This window comes from Cyprinus carpio, chromosome B20 (genome assembly GCF_018340385.1).
Source record: "Cyprinus carpio isolate SPL01 chromosome B20, ASM1834038v1, whole genome shotgun sequence".
NCBI classification, from domain to species: domain Eukaryota; kingdom Metazoa; phylum Chordata; class Actinopteri; order Cypriniformes; family Cyprinidae; genus Cyprinus; species Cyprinus carpio.
The window spans coordinates 23,622,269-23,644,594 of record NC_056616.1 but is presented as its reverse complement, the minus strand read 5'-3'; the positions used below and the strand labels follow the sequence as shown (position 1 = coordinate 23,644,594).

The 22,326-nt window shown below is 41.1% G+C and overlaps 5 protein-coding genes and 1 pseudogene across 5 annotated transcripts; all 6 read left to right on the top strand.

Moving 5' to 3' along the window:
* Positions 1–130: 130 nt before the first annotated feature.
* On the top strand, positions 131–1,676 carry LOC109064299 (trace amine-associated receptor 13c-like). Its single transcript, XM_042746769.1, has one exon. The coding sequence runs from the start codon at positions 585–587 to the stop codon at positions 1,569–1,571; it is 987 nt and encodes a 328-aa protein (XP_042602703.1). The 5' UTR covers positions 131–584; the 3' UTR covers positions 1,572–1,676.
* A 2,177-nt stretch (positions 1,677–3,853) lies between these two features.
* On the top strand, positions 3,854–6,772 carry LOC109069604 (trace amine-associated receptor 13c-like). Its single transcript, XM_019086229.2, has one exon. The coding sequence runs from the start codon at positions 5,249–5,251 to the stop codon at positions 6,233–6,235; it is 987 nt and encodes a 328-aa protein (XP_018941774.2). The 5' UTR covers positions 3,854–5,248; the 3' UTR covers positions 6,236–6,772.
* Positions 6,773–8,421: 1,649 nt separating this feature from the next.
* LOC109110683 lies at positions 8,422–9,381 on the top strand (annotated as a pseudogene).
* A 6,953-nt stretch (positions 9,382–16,334) lies between these two features.
* LOC109112967 (trace amine-associated receptor 13c-like) lies at positions 16,335–17,321 on the top strand. Its single transcript, XM_042746998.1, has one exon. It carries the CDS (start codon positions 16,335–16,337, stop codon positions 17,319–17,321), a length of 987 nt encoding a protein of 328 aa, XP_042602932.1.
* Positions 17,322–18,911: 1,590 nt separating this feature from the next.
* Positions 18,912–19,829, top strand: LOC122141095 (trace amine-associated receptor 13c-like). Its single transcript, XM_042747144.1, has one exon. The coding sequence runs from the start codon at positions 18,912–18,914 to the stop codon at positions 19,827–19,829; it is 918 nt and encodes a 305-aa protein (XP_042603078.1).
* A 1,081-nt stretch (positions 19,830–20,910) lies between these two features.
* On the top strand, positions 20,911–22,075 carry LOC109112965 (trace amine-associated receptor 13c-like). Its single transcript, XM_042747008.1, has one exon. It carries the CDS (start codon positions 21,089–21,091, stop codon positions 22,073–22,075), a length of 987 nt encoding a protein of 328 aa, XP_042602942.1. The 5' UTR covers positions 20,911–21,088.
* The last annotated feature ends 251 nt before the right edge of the window (positions 22,076–22,326 follow it).

The following is a 22,326-nucleotide window of genomic DNA, read 5'->3' as shown; positions in this document are numbered from 1 at the left end:
TATATATATATATATATATATATATATATATATATATATATATATATATATATATATATACATATATGCCAAAACTATCTCCATTTTAGGGTTTCTTGTAAAACCTCACATTTCTCAGTAAGATCTTTGAGTTAAGAAAAGCAGGTCATTTTCGGAACCCAATAAACTGTCATTGGTTGGTTGTACATTTAGACCACAGGCTGCATTTTGAATATTTTTTTATTATTATTATTATTTAGAAATCATTTTCTGTTGTAGAATCGCAACATAAATTGCAAATATATAATTGTATTATATCACTCTTCATCTTTTTTTTCTGGATGAAACAAATCAGTTGATCTCCCAGCTGTATGTTCTTTCCCCTTGATGCTGCCGGTCTTGGAAAAAGTCAACATGTCAAGTGTATAAAAGCAGCATGGGTTGTAGCATGTCTTTATTGTGGAATCTCCAGGAGTGAATGCAGACTGTGTTTCAGATTATGAGCAATTCAGAGCTGTTGAAAATACAAACTGCACATTTGAATCCATGAATCCTTATCACATGGAACGATACTCTGTTTGGATATTTCATCCAAATACTGAAGAATGCATTTATCAGCAGTGAACCAAAGCATTGTCTGTCAGGAATATTTGTGTCCAGGGAGATCTGTTTCTTTATCTGTCTATGTGGTTCTGTATGTGGCCACAGCAGCTGTGTCTCTGCTGACCGTGTGTGGAAACCTGCTGGTCATCATCTCTGTTAGTCACTTCAAGCAGCTCCACACACCTGCGAACATCCTCATCCTCTCTTTGGCCGTGTCCGATCTCCTTACTGGAGTTGCTGTGATGCCATTTCAATTGATTTTGTTGATTGAGTCATGTTGGACTTCTGGACCAGTGATGTGTGTGGTTTTTAATTTTGTGACTTTTCAAGCAACAAGCGTGTCTGTTCACACTGTGGCTCTGATAGCCATTGATCGCTTTTTGGCTTTAAGTTCTCCTTTTCTTTACTCACAGAAAATCTCACCCACTGTGATCTGCATAGTGACTTTATTTAACTGGCTGTTTTCACTTATTTATAACTTTACTCTTATGTTTGTTAATGGAAACTTCACTAATGTCATGTGTCCAGGAAAATGTGTTTATGTTATAGATGGAGTTTCCTCTTTTATTGATCTTCTGATTGTGTTTCTTATGCCATGTACACTAATTATAATATTATACACTCATGTTTTTGTCATTGCTAAGAGACATGCGACTGCTATAAGAGCCCTTCAGGTTCACAACAGCACAGGATCCTCCAAAAACAGAGTCAGTGACAAATCAGAGCGAAAAGCTGCCATACTGCTGGGGATTCTGGTCATTGTGTTTCTTCTGTGTTTATTGCCATATTATATTTGTTCTTTAGTGATTCCATACAGTAATGCTGACTTGTTTTATGTCAGAAATGTTGCTGTAATATTTTTCTTCCTGAACTCCATCATTAATCCCATCATTTATGCTTTATTCTATCCCTGGTTTCAGAAAAGCTTAAAATTAATTTTCACATTTAAAGTGTTTAATAAAGACTCATCCCTGATGAATGTGCTGTAAGTCATTGAATGTAATACAGAATGTTTCCCCTTTTTTGTGTTGTTCATTTTTCAGATGTACATTCAGCATTTTTCAGCATTTCGTCATATTAAACATGACTGTAATAAAGGGATAGTGCCAGAATATTGTGGTGGGGGGGTTCTTTTTTCATATCAAGTACAATTTACACAACCTTTAAAGTCTTGACTACAAAATAGCTATTGAATATTTGCAACATTACTGTCCAGATGCAATTCATATACTGAGATTGAGATACAGCCCTTGTGACAATTCCTCAGTAGGACAGCTAGTTTCCACACAATTAGATATTTTAAAACTATGATCAAATGGAAAACCTTAATGGATGAATACTTCTGTACTGCTAATGCAAGCTGAAACGAAAGCCACCACACTTGGAACGCAATTCTGACTAAGCTGGTGTCATCCTGCTCACTGGGAACAATGCAAACACTTTACACTGAGGACCGAATGAGACTGGACTCACTCTACTGGAAATACAAATATTAGATTCAAATTGGTTGTTGCTTTGTTTTATACAATACAAGGAGGAAGACTTGATGTTTCTCCAGAGTACTTCACACATTATGAATCTAACAGCAGTGAACCAAACTGATGGAATATTCGTGTCTAATCACCTTCATGGTAAAACAAGTTAGATGATAAGACATCTAGGCCATTGGTTTGGCTTTTTACAAATAGCAGTCAAACAATGTTTATATATGTATAGAAAAGTTCAAATAAAAATGAATAAAACAAGTCAGAGTTGTTCAGAAGTTAACAAATCTAAATTCCAGGCTCTTCTATGGATTGTTTTATATATATATATATATATATATATATATATATATATATATATATATATATATATATATATATATATATATATATATATACAGTATAAGGAAAAAATATGTAGTCTAATGTGCATTTAAATGGCACTTCATTTCATAAAATCGTTAGGAAAAATCAACATCTTGTCATTTAAAGGGATCATATGATGCGATTTCAATTTTTCCTTTCCCCTTGAAGTGTTACAACTCTTGGTGCATAAAGAAGATCTGTAAAGTTGCAAAGATTAAAGTCTCAAATCCAAAGAGATATTCTTTATAAAAATTAATACTCGTCCACACCCCCCTAAAACGGCTTGTTCTAACACGCCCCCACATCACTACATCACTATGTGGGAAGGTTTGCACAATGACGCCCAAATGTTCACGCAAAGAAAGAAGGCGTACCTTTTATTCTCATTGTAGTATTGTTGTTGCTGCCACCACCATGTCGTATAGATGCTGTGTGTTTCACTGTGAAAGGGAAACTACTTTGTTTGACCTTCCAAAAGAGAACGATATCTGCTTCATCATGCCTAGAGCTGATCCGTGCTGGTCGCTGAGGAAATACATCAACTTTGCACTGTGTATCGCTGAATCAGTTTTCACCGTGGACAAAGCGGAGTCCAGCCCGGGGTCGTCACATGTGGTTGCCGCAAGCCCAACCGACGCTCCTTCGTAGAATCCGCCAGCCACGCTGTTCTCAAGCCGGCCGCCTCTGCTCACTCAAGGCCGCGGTGTGTGACGCTGTTTCGTTGAGAAAGCGAAACTACTTTGTTTGGCCTTCCAAAAGAGGACACGACTAGAAATCATGTTTATATCACGTTTATAATGGGGTTTATGTTTATGTCTCAGCGCTTCGGCCGGACAGGGCATCACAATATGTTAAGGGCCTAACATTTCCATCACACGCTTGAGGTATTCGGCCAATCACAACACACTGGATAGCTGACCAATCAGAGCACACTTCGCTTTTCAGAACGATGAGCTTTGTAACAGGAAGGGCTCCTGTTCCCAACTTAAGCCCAGGAAGGGATCCGGTTTCACAGTTAAGCCCAGGGACAGCCCCTGAGTCTGCTCCAGAATTCAGCCAGGAGAGCATTGGACTGTCCATATTGGCACTAGCATTTGTGTGGGTCTGGGGCACTCACACGTAGGCTCCAGCCCCAGAGCTCCCTCCAGTGTCGGATCCAGCCCCAGAGCTCCTTCCAGTGCCTGCTCCTAGAAGGTGTCCTCAAGTGCCTGCTCCTAGAAGGTGTCCTCCTGTGGTCGCTCCTCCAAAATGCCCGACCCCCCCCACCCGCTTTTGCCTCCTCCACCGTTGTCGTCTGGCAGCCCCTCTGCTCGCCCTCAGCCCACCATCATTTCGGTGCGTGCTCCACGGGACTGCCATCCTCTAGCGTCAGCATGGCTGGAGTCTCCCTCACCTCCACCTTCAGCCTCTGAGGCCTGGACTCCGCCTCGGCCTGTTGACCCGTCGGCTCTACCGTGGCTCCTAGCTCCCTTCTCTCCGCCACGGCCCGGCAGTCCACAAGCTCCGCCTGGCTCCCTCGTCCCTCTGGCTCCGCCTTGGTCTGGTGTCGACCATCCTACGCCTTGGGACTCCACTCCTCTGGCTTCACCTCTTTCACTCTGGCTCCACCACGGCCTTCTGGATCCACATCTCCGCGTCAGTCGCCAGAGCCATCTGTTCCGCCTTGGACCTCGGGATCCTCCCCGTCACCCTGGCTCTTTGGCTCTCCGCCTCAGGCTCCTCCTTGGGCCGTTATGGCTGTAGCTTGGGTCCAGCTTGACTCCTCCGGCTCCAGATCCCTCCTGGCTCCTCCCTGACTCCTCCCTCTGTCATCTCCTCCCTGGCTCCTCCCTCCGTGGTCCCTGTCTGCTGGCCTCCTCCTGGAAGTCCATCCTCCACCGGAACCTCCCAAGTTCCCACCCATGCCTCCCTCTGTTGTGCCACTGCGCGAGGACACACCTACCGGGAGGGGGGAGTAATGTCACACCCCTGGACTCTTGTGTGGTTTTGTCCTGTTGACCCAGTTTCTGTCTCCCGTGTTTGGTTGATTAGTTCCCAGGTGTGTCTAGTTTTCTTCCCCATGTGTTCCCTGTCCCTGTTAACTTAGTGATTCCTTGCACCTGTCTGCCCTTCGTTATCCTTTCTTTATAAGCCTTGTCCTTTCAGTCTGTGTTTGTCGGGTCTACAAGTTACATACGTGTGTCTTCCTCCTGTTTCCATGTTGGATTTACCCCTGTGTTGGATTAATAAATACTCTCTCTCAATAATCCTCGGCTCCGTGTTCCTTCCGGGCAGCGTAACAAAATATATATATGTATATGCCAAACCTATCTCCATTTTAGGGTTTTTTTTTGTACAACCTCAAATTTCTTTTAGTTAGATCTTTGAGTGAAGAAAAGCAGGTCATTTTCGAAACACAATAAACTGTCATTTGTTGGTTGTACATTTAGACCACAGGCTGCTTTTTGATTTTTTTGATTTTTTTATTCTTATTTAGAAATCATTTTCTATTGTAGAATCGCAACATAAATTGCAAATATATTATTGTAGTATATAACTCTTTTTTTTCTGGATGGAGACAAATCAGTTGATCTCCCAGCTGTATGTTCTTTCCCCTTGATGCTGCCGGTCTTGGAAAAAGTCAACATGTCAAGTGTATAAAAGCAGCATGGGTTGTAGCATGTCTTTATTGTGGAATCTCCAGGAGTGAATGCAGACTGTGTTTCAGATTATGAGCAATTCAGAGCTGTTGAAAATACAAACTGCACATTTGAATCCATGAATCCTTATCACATGGAACGATACTCTGTTTGGATATTTCATCCAAATACTGAAGAATGCATTTATCAGCAGTGAACCAAAGCGATGTCTGTCAGGAATATTCATGTCCAGGGAGATCTGTTTCTTTATCTGTCTATGTGGTTCTGTATGTGGCCACAGCAGCTGTGTCTCTGCTGACCGTGTGTGGAAACCTGCTTGTCATCATCTCTGTTAGTCACTTCAAGCAGCTCCACACACCTGCGAACATCCTCATCCTCTCTTTGGCCGTGTCCGATCTCCTTACTGGAGTTGCTGTGATGCCATTTCATTTGATTTTGTTGATTGAGTCATGTTGGACTTCTGGACCAGTGATGTGTTCGGTTTTCAATTTTGTGACTTTTCAAGCAACAAGCGTGTCTGTTCACACTGTGGCTCTCATAGCCGTTGATCGCTTTTTGGCTTTAAGTTCTCCTTTTTTTTACTCACAGAAAATCTCACCCACTGTGATCTGCATAGTTACTTTATTTAACTGGCTGTTTTCACTTATTTATAACTTCATTCTTCTGTTTGTTAATGGAAACTTCACTGATGTCACGTGTCCAGGAAAATGTGTTTATGTTATAGATGGAGTTTCATCTCTCATTGATCTTCTAATTGTGCTTCTTATGCCATGTACACTTATTATAATATTATACACTCATGTTTTTGTCATCGCTAAGAGACATGCGACTGCTATAAGAGCCCTTCAGGTTCACAACAGCACAGGATCCTCCAAAAACAGAGTCAGTGACAAATCAGAGCGAAAAGCTGCCATACTGCTGGGGATTCTGGTCATTGTGTTTCTTCTGTGTTTACTGCCGTATTATATTTGTTCTTTATTGATTCCATACAGTAATGCTGACTTGTTTTATGTCAGAGATGTTGCTGTAATATTTTTCTTCCTGAACTCCACCATTAATCCCATCATTTATGCTTTATTCTATCCCTGGTTTCAGAAAAGCTTAAAATTAATTTTCACATTTAAAGTGTTTAATAAAGACTCATCCCTGATGAATGTGCTGTAAGTCATTGAATGTAATTCAGAATGTTTCCCCTCTTTTTTTGTTGTTTATTCTTCAGATGTACATTCAGCATTTTTCATCATTTTGTCATATTAAACATGACTGTAAAAAATGGATAGAGCCAAAATATTGTGGGGGTTGTTTTCTTTTGTCATATCAAGTACAATTTACACAACCTTTAAAGTCTTGACTACAAAATAGCTATTGAATATTTTCACTATAACTGTCCAGATGCAATTCATATACTGAGATTGAGATACAGCCCTTGTGACAATTCCTCAGTGGGACAGCAAGTTTACACAGAATTAAATATTTTAAAACTATGATCAAATGGAAAACCTTAATGGATGAAGTCTTTTATACTGCTAATGTGAGCTGAAATGAAAGCCACTGCCCCTGGAACACTTTTTTGACTAAGCTGGGACCCCCTGGAATGGGATTTTCAGAGTTAGAGTCAGAGTAGCTTTATTGTCATTCCAACTCTATACAGTTAGTGTACAGTGAAATGAGACAGCGTTTCTCCAGGACCAAGGTGCTACACAGACAAAAACACAGAACACAGGACTACAAAGAACTAAACTGGACATAATTAAATTATATTAAATAAGCTAAGTAAAAGTTAAATAAGAACTAAGAAGACTATTTAAAAAAGAAGAAAAAATAGCTGACTGCAAAATAAGAACTCTAAATGTTTAACACAGACTACACAGGACTACATAAAGTGCATGTGTGCATAATGAGAGAACAGTGCAGACAGCAAAAATGTGCAAAAATGTGTGAAAAATTGTTTGTGCGGAGGTAGATAATATTGGGATGTGTGTGAGAGTGGTTCAAATCAGTCCAGTGTGTGAATGAGTTCTTATCCCCACAGTACTCAGGAGTTGAGGAGTCTGATGGCTTGGGGGAAGAAGCTGTCACACAATTTGACGGTGAGGGTCCGAGTGCTTCTGTACCTCCTGCCAGATGGCAGAAGGGTGAAAAGTTTATGAAAGGGGGTTGTGGGGTCGCCCGCAATGCTGATGGCTTTACGAGTATAACGTGGGGTATAAATGTCTGATATAGCAGGAAGAGGTACCCCAATGATCTTCTCAGCTGTCCTCACTATCCGCTGCAGGGTCTTGGGATCTGCGATGGGGCAGTTACCAAACCAGACAGTGATACAGCTGCTCAAGATGCTCTCAATAGTCCCTCTGTAGATAGTGGTGAGGATGGAGGGTGGGAGATGTGCTTTCCTCTGCCTTTGTAGGAATTATAGACGCTGCTGTGCTTTCTTTGCTACAGTGTTGGTGTTGAGAGACCGGGTAAGGTTCTCCGCTAGGTGAACACCAAGGAATTTGGTGCTCTTGACGATCTCAACAGGGGAGCCGTCAGTCTTCAGCGGGGAGTGTTTTTTCTGTGCCCTCCTAAAGTCAACAACCATCGCTTTTGTTTTGTACAGATTCAGGGACAGGTTGTTGTCTTTGCACCAGACTGTTAGTTGGTGCACCTTCTCTCTGTATGCTGACTCATCTCCTTTGCTGATGAGACCTAACACAGTTGTGTTATATCAATAGCCCTTAACAACTGGCTTAACAAGCTACTTGACAAAAAAGAATCGCCTACTATCAAAGTAGGTGCTACACAACAAAGCACTTATATTGTTACCATTTAAAATATTTTAAATAAAGTATGCATTTGTGTAATATACAAGCAAATCCAAATGTAAAACTTTCATGTTGGCATTGCCATTTAACTTAAACTGTTATTCATGCTGCTTCCCTGCCATTTAGGAACCCTTTCTTGAGCCTCATGTGATAGCAAAGTGTAGCCTAGTAAATATGTGTTTTGAATATACTGTATATTCAAAGGGATCTTTGAAAACAGAGATGATTTTACTGTATGTATAAGCATTTATGATGAGATGTTACTGATTTTTACATTTCAGATGTTTTTGTATGAGCTCTGTGTGACACTTTTCTAAATCAGTTCTCCTAGCTGTATGTTTTTCTCCCTTGATGCTGCTGGTCTTGGAAAGAGTCAACATGTTAAGTGTATAAAAGGTAATGTGAGTTGAAGCTCATCTTTATTGTGGAGCCTCCAGGAGTGATGATTGTGTTTTAGCATCTTCAGAGGTCTTAATATTGCACTTCATATGACTTGGGTCACATGGAACGATACTCTGTTTGGATGATTCTTCCAAATATTTTACAATGAACATAACAGCAGTGAACCAAAGCGATGTCTGTCAGTAATATTCATGTCCAGGGAGATCTGTTTCTTTATCTGTCTATGTGATTCTGTATGTGGCCGCAGCATCTGTGTCTCTGGTGACCGTGTGTGGAAACCTGCTGGTCATCATCTCTGTTAGTCACTTCAAGCAGCTCCAAACACCTGCGAACATCCTCATCCTCTCTTTGGCTGTATCTGATTTCCTGATGGGAGTTTTTGTGATGCCTCTTTATTTGTCTTGGCTCATTGAGTCACGTTGGACTTTTGGATCAATGATGTGTTTGGTTTTTAATTTTGTGACTTTTCAAGCAACAAGCGTGTCTGTTCACACTGTGGCTCTGATAGCCGTTAATTGTTTTTTGGCTTTAAGTTCTCCTTTTCTTTACTCCCAGAAAGTCTCACCCACTGTGATCTGCATAGTGACATTATGTAACTGGCTGTTTTCACTTATTTATAACTTCATTCTTCTCTTTGTTAATGGAAACTTCACTGATGTCATGTGTCCAGGAGTGTGTGTTTCTAGTGTAGATGGAGTTTCATCTCTCATTGATCTTCTGATTCTGCGTCTTATGCCATGTACACTAATTATAATATTATACACTCATGTTTTTGTGATTGCTAAGAGACATGCGCCTGCTATAAGAGCCCTTCAGGTTCACAACAGCACAGGATCCTCCAAAAACAGAGTCAGTGACAAATCAGAGAGAAAAGCTGCCATACTGCTGGGGATTCTGGTCATTGTGTTTCTTCTGTGTTTACTGCCATATTATATTTGTTCTTTATTGATTCCATACAGTAATGCTGACTTGTTTTATGTCAGAGATGTTGCTGGAATATTTTTCTTCCTGAACTCCACCATTAATCCCATCATTTATGCTTTATTCTATCCCTGGTTTCAGAAAAGCTTAAAATTAATTGTGGCCGGCTTGACGTCCTTCTAATATACTAAGGAAAAGACAATGCCAAGACATCTACTGAAAAGGATTCTTTTATTCTTGACTGAGCCTCAAATGGAGACCCAACATTAATGTTTGGTTCAGGGGAAAAATAGTATTTTCTCAGGACTTCAATCCAGTTAAACAAGAAAAGTCAAATAAAACAATAATAAAACAAAATAAATGACGTTACCCAATTCACTTCAATGGGCACAGGAAGTGAAATAAGGTATAAAAAGAAATGTAAAGAATAAAAATAAGTCCTTTACAATAATAACCTCTAATCAAAACACCAGATCACAAGCCCCAATTTGACTTGAAATAGTGCAACCAATGTTAAAGAACCCATAAAGGTGTGCAAAACAACGGCAGTGGCTTATATGTGCCTGGTAAAACAGACAAAAACAAAAACAACAGCATGAGCATACATGAAAAATCTGCACATCTTGCCACATAAATACACCACCCACATTACACACAGTTCACCTTTTAACCTCTTTTAAACATATTAATCAGTAAACAGACTATAGATAACAGTATACACTTTATACAGGGTAAAATACTTTTCATGCCACATATGTAAACACACTTTGGGAGAATAAAATGAAAAAGAAACTCACTGTTATATGAGACTCCGGATTATCAATCACGTGGAAACTGGCACATGCGATCTCACAAGCTTGTTCTCCCCTCTTAATAGTATAATATACAACAATTACTGCATGTTCCTTCTATACATGTATTACACTGTATTATTCTACATTATAACAGTCTTCAAAATGTATTTTAAATTAACTTACGCTCAATCTCCGTATAAGTAGGCCTGAATCCCCTCCCCCACCGGAGATCTCTCATATGCAGCAACAAACACTAATATAAACACTGACTTAAGTCATCCACTCGGTGCAGTCACACAGCTGAAACCACCACAGGTCCACGAGTTGATAATCAGCCTGTATTATATCCATTTAACAATTTCTTATCAACTATTTTCTCCTCACTTTTACCTGCTGCTTCAATCAGCGCGCTCTCTGTTCCCCTCTGACGCGCACTCTCTCTATCGTGCGCATGCACAAACTCTTAAAGGAGACAGCACGCATAACTGCATCATAACGAAAACTTAAAGAGGGAAATCACCAGGGGAATTAAATATTGGTCTATTCCTGCCCCGGTTACACTCTCCCCTGCTAACAGTCAATGTCCTCGATGACTGCAAACACCCTTTAATCATCCATTACTGTTTGTAGTTTACCGGATATGTACAAGACCATACCTGCTAACACTTGGGAAAGGACATCAGGACTGAAGGACACAGCATTACAAGCAGATTTAGGCAGTCTGTTTGGGTTACCATGAACTCCAGCAGTTGATCGCTGGGTCCTGCGTGGCATAGGATGGGGTGCAGCACTTTTTTCTCTAGGATTTCGGGGAACAGGAACTGGCCTAGCTGAAACCACATCCAAAGGTGAATCAGTTCTTTCAGTATCATGCAGAGAGAGCTCTTCAACAGCACTCGCCTTATTATTCACTAGTGTATCATTAAATCTTCCTTGTGCTTCTTCCAATCCAGCACAATTTTCTGATTCCACACCTTGTTGCTGTGACTCCTCCGGCACTGGGTACAGTGGATCCTCCTCAGTCCATCTAGTTTCTTCCACTAACACACATTCTGCATCCAACAAAGGTATCTCTTCCACTAGCACAGAGGTAGGTACATCTTCTACAGGTCTCACTTTTCTCCGTGGCATTGGTATTGGTCTCGGACAGGGCCTAATGTCTGATCTATGTACTCTTTTTGCAGGACCACCTCCCACTGGCTCCACAGTGTAGGTCGTACCATGCACCTCCACCACCTTATAGGCTGTAGGTGCCCAGGCGTCCTGTATCTTGTTCCATCCTGGGGGACGATATCGTAAGTACACCTGCTGACCAACTTCTACCTCAGGACAGTATACCCCACTCTCACGCTTGGTAACTCGGTCGGCTGCCTTCCTTTCAGCGTACGCACGTGCCCGATTGTGAGCGTCCCGAAGCCGCTCCTTGTGGACAGACAACCAGGCAGGCTCCTTCTCAAGCACTGGCTCCTGGCCCAACAAGGCATCTACCGGTAAGTGTGGCTGCATACCAAACAGCATGTAGTAAGGGGAGTAACCAGTGGAGGAATGAGGTGTCACATTATAGGCATACACCAGCTCAGGTAAGTACTCTGGCCATTTCCGTTTCTTGTCAGGTGGCAAGGAACGCAAGAGGTCATGCAGAGTTCTGTTAAATCTCTCGCACTGTGCATTTCCCTGGGGGTGATGTGGTGTAGTGCGGGACTTTCTCACCCCATACAGCTCACAGAGCTCTGCAATAACGGCACTCTCGAAGTTCCTCCCCTGGTCTGAATGGAGACGCTGAGGCACACCATACTTGAGGAACCATTCCTTCAGAAGGATCTTAGCGGTAGTGTCTGCCTTCTGATTACGGGTGGGGAATGCCTGGCTGAACTTAGTGAATACATCGGTCACCACTAAGACATTCTCCTGTCCATCCGACGCAGGTTCCAGTGTGGTGAAATCCATTGCGACCACTTCCAGTGGATGAGAAGCCAAGAATGGGGTCCAAGGTGCCTGAATCTTGGGCTGCTGCATTTTGGCTAGCAAGCACCGCTGGCACTCCTTCACCCACTTATCCACAGCATCATACATCCCAACCCAATAACAACGTTGCTTGAGCAGGGCCAGCGTCCTCTCTACACCTTGATGCCCCATCTGGTCATGGACACTTCGCAACACCATTGCAACCAGACATGCAGGGAGCAGTAACTGTTGGCATTCCCCATTGAACACATCATCAATAGTTCTGTACATTAGCCTTTCTTTCTCTTGAAGCCTGTCCCACTGTTTAAGCAACAACAGCACCAGCCTGGACAAGTGCTTCCTCTCACGATTTGTGGGCTTCCTCTTCTTGTCCCAGAAACTCTTAAGCACACTGATGGTTGGATCTGCCCTCTGAAACTGACGAAGCTCATCCTTTGTGTATCCAGGTAATGTTGGTGTATTCTCCAGGTGGTCCCCTTCACTCTCTCTATCTTCTATGGCTGCCTGCAACAGTCCTATTTCTCCTTCTCTAGGACTCGCCACTAGCCCAGCCAGGTCAACTCCCACTGCAGTCCCTGTACGAAGCCCACTGCAAATAGCCACACAGCCATCGTACTCCAAATCCTCAGTTACCACCTCCATGGCCTCCAGTCCTGGTCTCCTAGAGAGAGCGTCAGCTGCGGTGTTACACCGCCCAGGGTGGTACTGCACTTCGAAACCAAATATCGCAAGCTGTGCAGCCCACCTCTGTTCAATAGCGCCCAGTTTAGCAGTGTTGAGGTGGCAGAGGGGATTGTTATCTGTTAGGACTATAAACTTAGATCCGAGCAGGTAACTACGGAACTTCTCCACCACAGCCCATTTGAGTGCCAGGAGCTCCAGCTTCATACTACTGTAGTTCCTGTCGCTTTTACGCGTGGCGTTTTTCGCGTCGGTGTGCACACTCACATTGGCGCCCTTTGTTTAGTCACGAGGCGTTAAACGTCGGCGAATATCGCGCGCGAAATTCGTCCCGGTGTGAACAGGCCTTAAGTCCGGCCTCCCTCAACCTCTGTAACACAGTCTCAAGCCTCACTAGGTGTCCCTCGAATGTACTTGAGTACACAAGCAAATCGTCCAGATAGACGAGTACCATTTGAAACACCAGGTCACTCATTATGGCCTGCATGAGACGTTGGAATGTCGCTGGCGCATTACATAGGCCAAACGGCATCCGCTGGTACTCATACAGGCCAAATGGTGTAATGAAAGCTGTTTTGTGGAGATCCTTCTCGTGAACTGCCACCTGGTGATAGCCACTCGCGAGATCAGTAGATGAAAACATCTTGGCCCTACTCAAAGCATCCAGACTCTCATCTATTCGTGGCAACGGGAATTCATCACGCCTAGTTTTACTGTTCAGCTTCCGGTAGTCCACGCATAGCCGAAGACTCCCGTCAGTCTTCCGGACTAACACCACTGGAGATGCATACGAACTGGAGCTTTCTTGGATGACACGCTTTTTGAGCAGTCCAGAGATATGGTCCTTCATCTCCTGGAATTGGTTTGGGGGTATACATTGGTAGGACTGTGAGACAGGAAGGTCATCGTTCAAGGGAATCTCATGCTTTACCAGTTCAGTATAACCGAGGTCTTCATCAGTGATGGCAGACACGTCCAGGTATCCCCTCAGAAGTGCCTTCAGTTCTGCCTGCTGTGCAGGGGTACCGCCGATCTCCACTTTCTCCAAGAGACACTGCAGGTCACTGCTAACTCCCATCATTGACCTCTGATTTACCATAATTTCCTCATGATCTGCAAAGATTCTATGGAATCTAACTTCGCAGGAGCTACTCTCAACATGATGACCTCAGGCAAGTACCCCCAGTTTTACCTTAGGTGGCAACCACACATCTTCTAGGGACAAGTTTACTACCTGCACTGGGAATACCCGCTTACCGGGTGACACCAGGACCAAGCCACCTGGCAACGATGTATTACTTGGTTCAAGCAAGCCTACACCGCTGTTGCCAATCAGCTCTTTGTGTATTCTAGCCTGAACTGTAACCACAGATGCTGCAGGTATGTAAGACTTACGTGTCCCTGCCACCCGAACCACAGAGTTCGCTCCTACTGGGGCAGCTTCTTGCACTCTGTTAAAGGCTGCTCTCCAGTTAGCATCCAATGTCTCCTCCAAAGCATTGTCAAACTCGGCTAGAATTAATTGTTTACACCGCTGTGCTATGTTCATGCCAAGTATGCCTGGGGGCACTGAGTCAATCTCCCCCCATCATTCTGGTCACGTATCACCAAGAACCCACACCCAGGTATAGTCAACCCCATTACCTGGATATCAAGTTCAACATACCCAAGGTAGGGAAGAGGCAACCCATTGGCGGCAGTAATCTTTAACCACTTGCTTGTACAATGCATGTCTTTGTCTTCCCCGTGAAGATATTCTTTAAAGAAGCTCTCTGTCAAAGTACTCACATTACTGCCAGTGTCTAACAGACACCGGATTGCTACCCCCCAGCATGAATTTCAACTTCTGGGCATTTGCCCACTGCACGCTCCAGAAACCGCTCTTTTGTCAGTGTGCCAGTCCTTGAGCCATCTGTGCCACCTAGACGTAGCTGGCACAGGGTGTTCCGGGAAGCACTGCCCAGTGCATTGCCTGGCTATGTGCCCAACGCCCTCACATCTCAAACAAATGGGTTGGCCGTCTCGGGTATACCTTGGCTTAAACCTGGGCTAACTAGGTTTCTCACAAGTTGGGTCAGACCTCTGGATAGTGAGATCACAGACAGCATTGGTAAGGTCCCCGATAGCTTTCCCTTGTTGTGTAATCACCTTAATTACTTCTTGTAGGGCTAAAGTCAAGTCATTTGGTACAGTGGCAGTAATCCTTGAATGCTCTACACTTTCCTCCCCACTCACTAGGTTTCGGTTTCGGGCCACATTAGCTGGACAAGGTCTCTCTTCTGAGCACCACAACAGGGCCTCCTCTCGAACTTCAAATAATGTAGCATGAGGCCGCTCTCTAACCACCTTGCGCAGTTCCCTCCGGAGTGCTGAATCCCTCACCCCTTCTATAAACTGGTCTCTCAATGCCAGCTGCACATTTGGAACACAATGTGGTGCTTGTTGCAGTGCAGCATTTAACATCAATGACAGTGCATGTGAAAAATCACGAAAATCCTCACCGTCCAATTGTTTCCGTGCATAAAATGTGTGTAACAACTGGGAGGTGCTACGCTTTTCCCTGAAAGCTGCCCTCAAATATGAGAATAGATCTTCAGCCGCCTTATCCCCCCCCCCCATACATAATTTTCACATTTAAAGTGTTTAATAAAGACTCATCCTTGATGAATGTGCTGTAAGTCATTGAATGTCACACAGAATGTTTCCCCTCTTTTTTGTGTTGTTTATTTTTCAGATGAACATTCAGCATTTTTCATCATTTTGTCATATTAAACATGACTGAAAAAAGGGATGGTGCCAGAATATTGTGGATTTTTTTCCTTTTGTAATATCAAGTACAATTTACACAACCTTTAATGTCTTTAATGACTACAAAATAGCTATTGAATATTTTCACTACTACTGTCCAGATGCAATTCATATACTGAGATTGAGATACAGCTCTTGTGACATTTCCTCAGTGGGACAGCTAGTTTCCACCCAACAAAATATTTTAAAACTATGATCAAATGGAAAACCTTAATGAATGAAGACTTTTATACTGCTACTGCGAGCTGAAACGAAAGCCACTGCCCCTGGAACACAATTTTAATTAAGCTGGGACCCCCTGGAACGTGAATTTGAAAGCCATTTTCTCCCGGAAAGCGACTGGGCTATTTAGAGAAACAATTAGGCTGGTTTTGTTATGAGACTTGGCAACCCTGCAGCAACATATTTGAGTATAAAGATTGTCAATATCACAGCACATTAAAGCATAATAAACTATGTATATATGCTTAAGAGTACACTCGATGGTATATAGCAAAGTGTAGCCTAGTAAAAATGTGTTTTGCATATACTGTATATTCAAATGGATCTTTGAAAACAGAGATGATTATACTGTATGTATAAGCATTTATTATGAGATGTTACTAATTTTTACATTTCAGATGTTTTTGTATGAGCTCTGTGTGACACTTTTCTAAATCAGTTGATCTCCCAGCTGTATGTTTTTCTCCCTTGATGCTGCTGGTCTTGAAAAGAGTCAACATGTTAAGTGTATAAAAGGCAATGTGAGTTGAAGCTCATCTTTATTGTGGAGCCTCCAGGAGTGATGATTGTGTTTCAGCATCTTCAGAGGTCTTAATATTGCACTTCATATGACTTGGATCACATGGAACGATACTCTGTTTGGATGATTCTTCCAAATATTTTACAATGAACATAACAGCAGTGAACCAAAGCATTGTCTGTCAGGAATATTCATGTCCAGGGAGATCTGTTTCTTTATCTGTCTATGTGATTCTGTATGTGGCCGCAGCATCTGTGTCTCTGCTGACCGTGTGTGGAAACCTGCTGGTCATCATCTCTGTTAGTCACTTCAAGCAGCTCCACACACCTGCGAACATCCTCATCCTCTCTTTGGCTGTATCCGATCTCCTGGTGGGAGTTTTTGTGATGCCTCTTTATTTGTCTCGGCTCATTGAGTCATGTTGGACTTCTGGATCAATGATGTGTTCGATTTTAAAATTTGTGGATTTTCAAGCAACAAGCGTGTCTGTTCACACTGTGGCTCTGATAGCCGTTGATCGTTTTTTGGCTTTAAGTTCTCCTTTTCTTTACTCAGAGAAAATCTCACCCACTGTGATCTGCATAGTGACATTGTTTAACTGGCTGTTTTCACTTATTTATAACTTCATTCTTCTCTTTGTTAATGGAAATTTCACTGATGTAATGTGTCCAGGAGTGTGTATTTCTAGTGTAGATGGAGTTTCATCTCTCATTGATCTTCTGATTGTGTTTCTTATGCCATGTACACTAATTATAATATTATACACTCATGTTTTTGTCATTGCTAAGAGACATGCGACTGCTATAAGAGCCCTTCAGGTTCACAACAGCACAGGATCCTCCAAAAACAGAGTCAGTGACAAATCAGAGCGAAAAGCTGCCATACTGCTGGGGATTCTGGTCATTGTGTTTCTTCTGTGTTTATTGCCATATTATATTTGTTCTTTAGTGATTCCATACAGTAATGCTGACTTGTTTTATGTCAGAGATGTTGCTGGAATATTTTTCTTCCTGAACTCCACCATTAATCCCATCATTTATGCTTTATTCTATCCCTGGTTTCAGAAAAGCTTAAAATTAATTTTCACATTTAAAGTGTTTAATAAAGACTCATACCTGATGAATGTGCTGTAAGTCATTGAATGTCATACAGAATGTTTCCTCTATTTTTTTGTGTTGTTTATTTTTCAGATGTACATTCAGCATTTTTCTTTTTTTTCATATTAAACATGTCTGTAAAAAGGGATGGTGACAGAATATTGTGGATTTTTTTATTTTGTAATATCAAGTACAATTTACACAACCTTTAATGTCTTGACTACAAAATAGCGATTGAATATTTTCACTATTACTGTCCAGATGCAATTCATATACTGAGATTGAGATACAGCCCTTGTGACAATTCCTCAGTGTGACAGATAGTTTCCACACAACAAAATATTTTAAAACTATGATCAAATGGAAAACCTTAATGAATGAAGACTTTTATACTGCTAATGCAAGCTGAAACGAAAGCCACCGCCCCTCGAACACAATTTTGACTAAGCTGGGACCCCCTGGAACGTGAATTTGAAAGCCATTTTCTCCCGGAAAGTGACTGGGCTATTTAGAGCAGTGCTTCCCAAACCTGTCCTGGAGGCCCCCCTGCCCTGCACATTTTATATGTCTCCCTAATCAGACACACCCAGTTTAGTTCTTGCAGTCTCTACTAATGAGCCGATGAGTGGAAACAGGTGTGTTAGATAAGAGAGACATACAAAAAGTGCAGTACACGTGGGCCAAAACGACACCTAATGGAAACACTGATTTAGAGTAACAATTGGGCTGGTTTTGTTATGAAACTTGGCAACCCTCCAGCAATATCTTTGAGTATAAAATTGTCAATATCACGGCATGTTAAAGCATAATAAACTACTTTTATATATGCTTAAGAGTACACTCGATGGTATTTTTAACCTCTGATTTGCTGGCTATGTGTAAGGCATACAGAGAACTGTTTTGTCATGTTTTTTATTTTTGTAACTCAGAAAAAATGAATAATTTTGCAAAATCACTTAGTTGTTCCAGTTATAATAATAGCCCATAACAACTAGCTTAACAAGCTACTTAACAAAAAATAATCACCTACTATCAGAGTAGGTGCTACATAACAAAGCACTTATATTGTTACCATTTAAAATATTTTAAATAAAGTATGCATTTGTGTAATATACAAGCAAATCCAAATGTACATCTTTCATGTTGGCATTGCCATTTGAGTTAAACTGTTATTCATGCTGCTTCCCTGCCATTTAGGAACCCTTTCTTGAAGCCTCATTTGAAAGCAAAGTGTAGCCTAGTAAAAATGTCTTTTGCATATACTGTATATTCAAATGGATCTTTGAAAACAGAGATGATTATACTGTATGTATAAGCATTTATGATGAGATGTTACTGATTTTTACATTTCAGATGTTTTTGTGTGAGCTCTGTGTGACAATTTTCTAAATCAGTTGATCTCCCAGCTGTATGTTTTTCTCCCTTGATGCTGCTGGTCTTGGAAAGAGTCAACATGTTAAGTGTATAAAAGGCAATGTGAGTTGAAATCTTGTCAGTCTTTATTTTGGAGCCTCCAGGAGTGATGATTGTGTTTCAGCATCTTCAGAGGTCTTTATACTGCCCTTTATATGACTTGGGTCACATGGAACGATACTCTGTTTGGATGATTCTTCCAAATATTTTACAATGAACATAACAGCAGTGAACCAAAGCGATGTCTGTCAGGAATATTCATGTCCAGGGAGATCTGCTTCTTTATCTGTCTATGTGATTCTGTATGTGGCCGCAGCATCTGTGTCTCTGCTGACCGTGTGTGGAAACCTGCTGGTCATCATCTCTGTTAGTCACTTCAAGCAGCTCCAAACACCTGCGAACATCCTCATCCTCTCTTTGGCTGTATCTGATTTCCTGATGGGAGTTTTTGTGATGCCTCTATATTTGTCTTGGCTCGTTGAGTCATGTTGGACTTTTGGATCAATGATGTGTTTGGTTTTTAATTTTGTGACTTTTCAAGCAACAAGCGTGTCTGTTCACACTGTGGCTCTGATAGCCATTGATCGCTTTTTGGCTTTAAGTTCTCCTTTTATTTACTCACAGAAAATCTCACCCACTGTGATCTGCATAGTGACATTATGTAACTGGCTGTTTTCACTTATTTATAACTTCATTGTTCTCTTTGTTAATGGAAACTTCACTGATGTCATGTGTCCAGGAAAATGTGTTTATGTTATGGATGGAGTTTCATCTTTCATTGATCTTCTAATTGTGCTTCTTATGCCATGTACACTTATTATAATATTATACACTCATGTTTTTGTGATTGCTAAGAGACATGCAACTGCTATAAGAGCCCTTCAGGTTCACAACAGCACAGGATCCTCCAAAAACAGAGTCAGTGACAAATCAGAGAGAAAAGCTGCCATACTGCTGGGGATTCTGGTCATTGTGTTTCTTCTATGTTTACTGCCATATTATATTTGTTCTTTATTGATTCCATACAGTAATGCTGACTTGTTTTATGTCAGAAATGTTGCTGGAATATTTTTCTTCCTGAACTCCACCATTAATCCCATCATTTATGCTTTATTCTATCCCTGGAGATGAACGTTCAGCATCATAATTTTCACATTTAAAGTGTTTAATAAAGACTCATCCCTGATGAATGTGCTGTAAGTCATTGAATGTCACACAGAATGTTCCCCTCTTTCTTGTGTTGTTTATTTTTCAGATGAACATTCATCATTTTTCATCATTTTGTCATATTAAACATGTCTGTAAAAAGGGATGGTGCCAGAATATTGTGGACTTTTTTCCTTTTGTAATATCAAGTACAATTTACACAACCTTTAATGTCTTTAATGACTACAAAATAGCTATTGAATATTTTCACTATTACTGTCCAGATGCAATTCATATACTGAGATTGAGATACAGCCCTGTTGACATTTCCTCAGTGGGACAGCTAGTTTCCACACAAGAAAAAATTGGCAACCCTGCAGCAATATCTTTGAGTATAAAGATTGTCAATATCACAGCACGTTAAAGCATAATAAACTATTTATATATGCTTAAGAGTACACTCGATGGTATTTCGAACCTCTGATTTGCTGGCTATGTGTAAGGCATACAGAGAACTGTTTGTCATGTTTTTTTATTTTTGTAACTCAGAAATAATTAATACTTTTGCAAAATCACTTAGTTGTTCCAGTTATATCAATAGCCCTTAACAACTAGCTTAACAAGCTACTTAACAAAAAATAATCGCCTGCTATCAGAGTAGGTGCTACATAACAAAGCACTTATATTGTTACCATTTAAAATATTTTAAATAAAGTATGCATTTGTGTAATATACAAGCAAATCCAAATGTACATCTTTCATGTTGGCATTGCCATTTGAGTTAAACTGTTATTCATGCTGCTTCCCTGCCATTTAGGAACCCTTACTTGAGCCTCATGTGATAGCAAAGTGTAGCCTAGTAAAAATGTGTTTTGCATATAATGTATATTCAAATGGATCTTTGAAAACAAATATTATTATACTGTATGTATAAGCATTTATGATGAGATGTTACTGATTTTTACATTTCAGATGTTTTTGAGCTCTGTGTGACACTTTTCTAAATCAGTTGATCTCCCAGCTGTATGTTTTTCTCCCTTGATGCTGCTGGTCTTGAAAAGAGTCAACATGTTAAGTGTATAAAAGGCAATGTGAGTTGAAGCTCATCTTTATTGTGGAGCCTCCAGGAGTGATGATTGTGTTTCAGTCAAAAAGCGTCTTCAGAGGTCTTTATACTGCACTTCATATGACTTGGGTCACATGGAACGATACTCTGTTTGGATGATTCTTCCAAATACTTTACAATGAACATAACAGCAGTGAACCAAAGCGTTGTCTGTCAGGAATATTCATGTCCAGGGAGATCTGTTTCTTTATCTGTCTATGTGATTCTGTATGTGGCCGCAGCATCTGTGTCTCTGCTGACCGTGTGTGGAAACCTGCTGGTCATCATCTCTGTTAGTCACTTCAAGCAGCTCCACACACCTGCGAACATCCTCATCCTCTCTTTGGCTGTATCCGATCTCCTGGTGGGAGTTTTTGTGATGCCTCTTTATTTGTCTCAGCTCATTGAGTCATGTTGGACTTCTGGACCAGTGATGTGTTCGATTTTAAAATTTGTGGATTTTCAAGCAACAAGCGTGTCTGTTCACACTGTGGCTCTCATAGCCGTTGATCGCTTTTTGGCTTTAAGTTTTCCTTTTTTTTACTCACAGAAAATCTCACCCACTGTGATCTGTATAGTGACTTTATGTAACTGGCTGTTTTCACTTATTTATAACTTCATTGTTCTCTTTGTTAATGGAAACTTCACTGATGTAATGTGTCCAGGAGTGTGTGTTTCTAGTGTAGATGGAGTTTCATCTCTCATTGATCTTCTGATTGTGTTTCTTATACCATGTACACTTATTATAATATTATACACTCATGTTTTTGTCATTGCTAAGAGACATGCGACTGCTATAAGAGCCCTTCAGGTTCACAACAGCACAGGATCCTCCAAAAACAGAGTCAGTGACAAATCAGAGCGAAAAGCTGCCATACTGCTGGGGATTCTGGTCATTGTGTTTCTTCTGTGTTTACTGCCGTATTATATTTGTTCTTTAGTGATTCCATACAGTAATGCTGACTTGTTTTATGTCAGAGATGTTGCTGTAATATTTTTCTTCCTGAACTCCACCATTAATCCCATCATTTATGCTTTATTCTATCCCTGGTTTCAAAAAAGCTTAAAATTAATTTTCACATTTAAAGTGTTTAATAAAGACTCATCCCTGATGAATGTGCTGTAAGTCATTGAATGTAATACAGAATATTTCCCCTACTTTTTGTGTTGTTTATTTTTCAGATGTACATTCAGCATTTTTCATCATTTTGTCATAATAAACATGACTGTAAAAAAGGGATGGTGCCAGAATATTGTGGGGGGGGGTATTTTATTTTGTCATATCAAGTACAATTTACACAACCTTTAAAGTCTTGACTACAAAACAGTTATTGAATATTTTCACTATTACTGTCCAGATGCAATTCATATACTGAG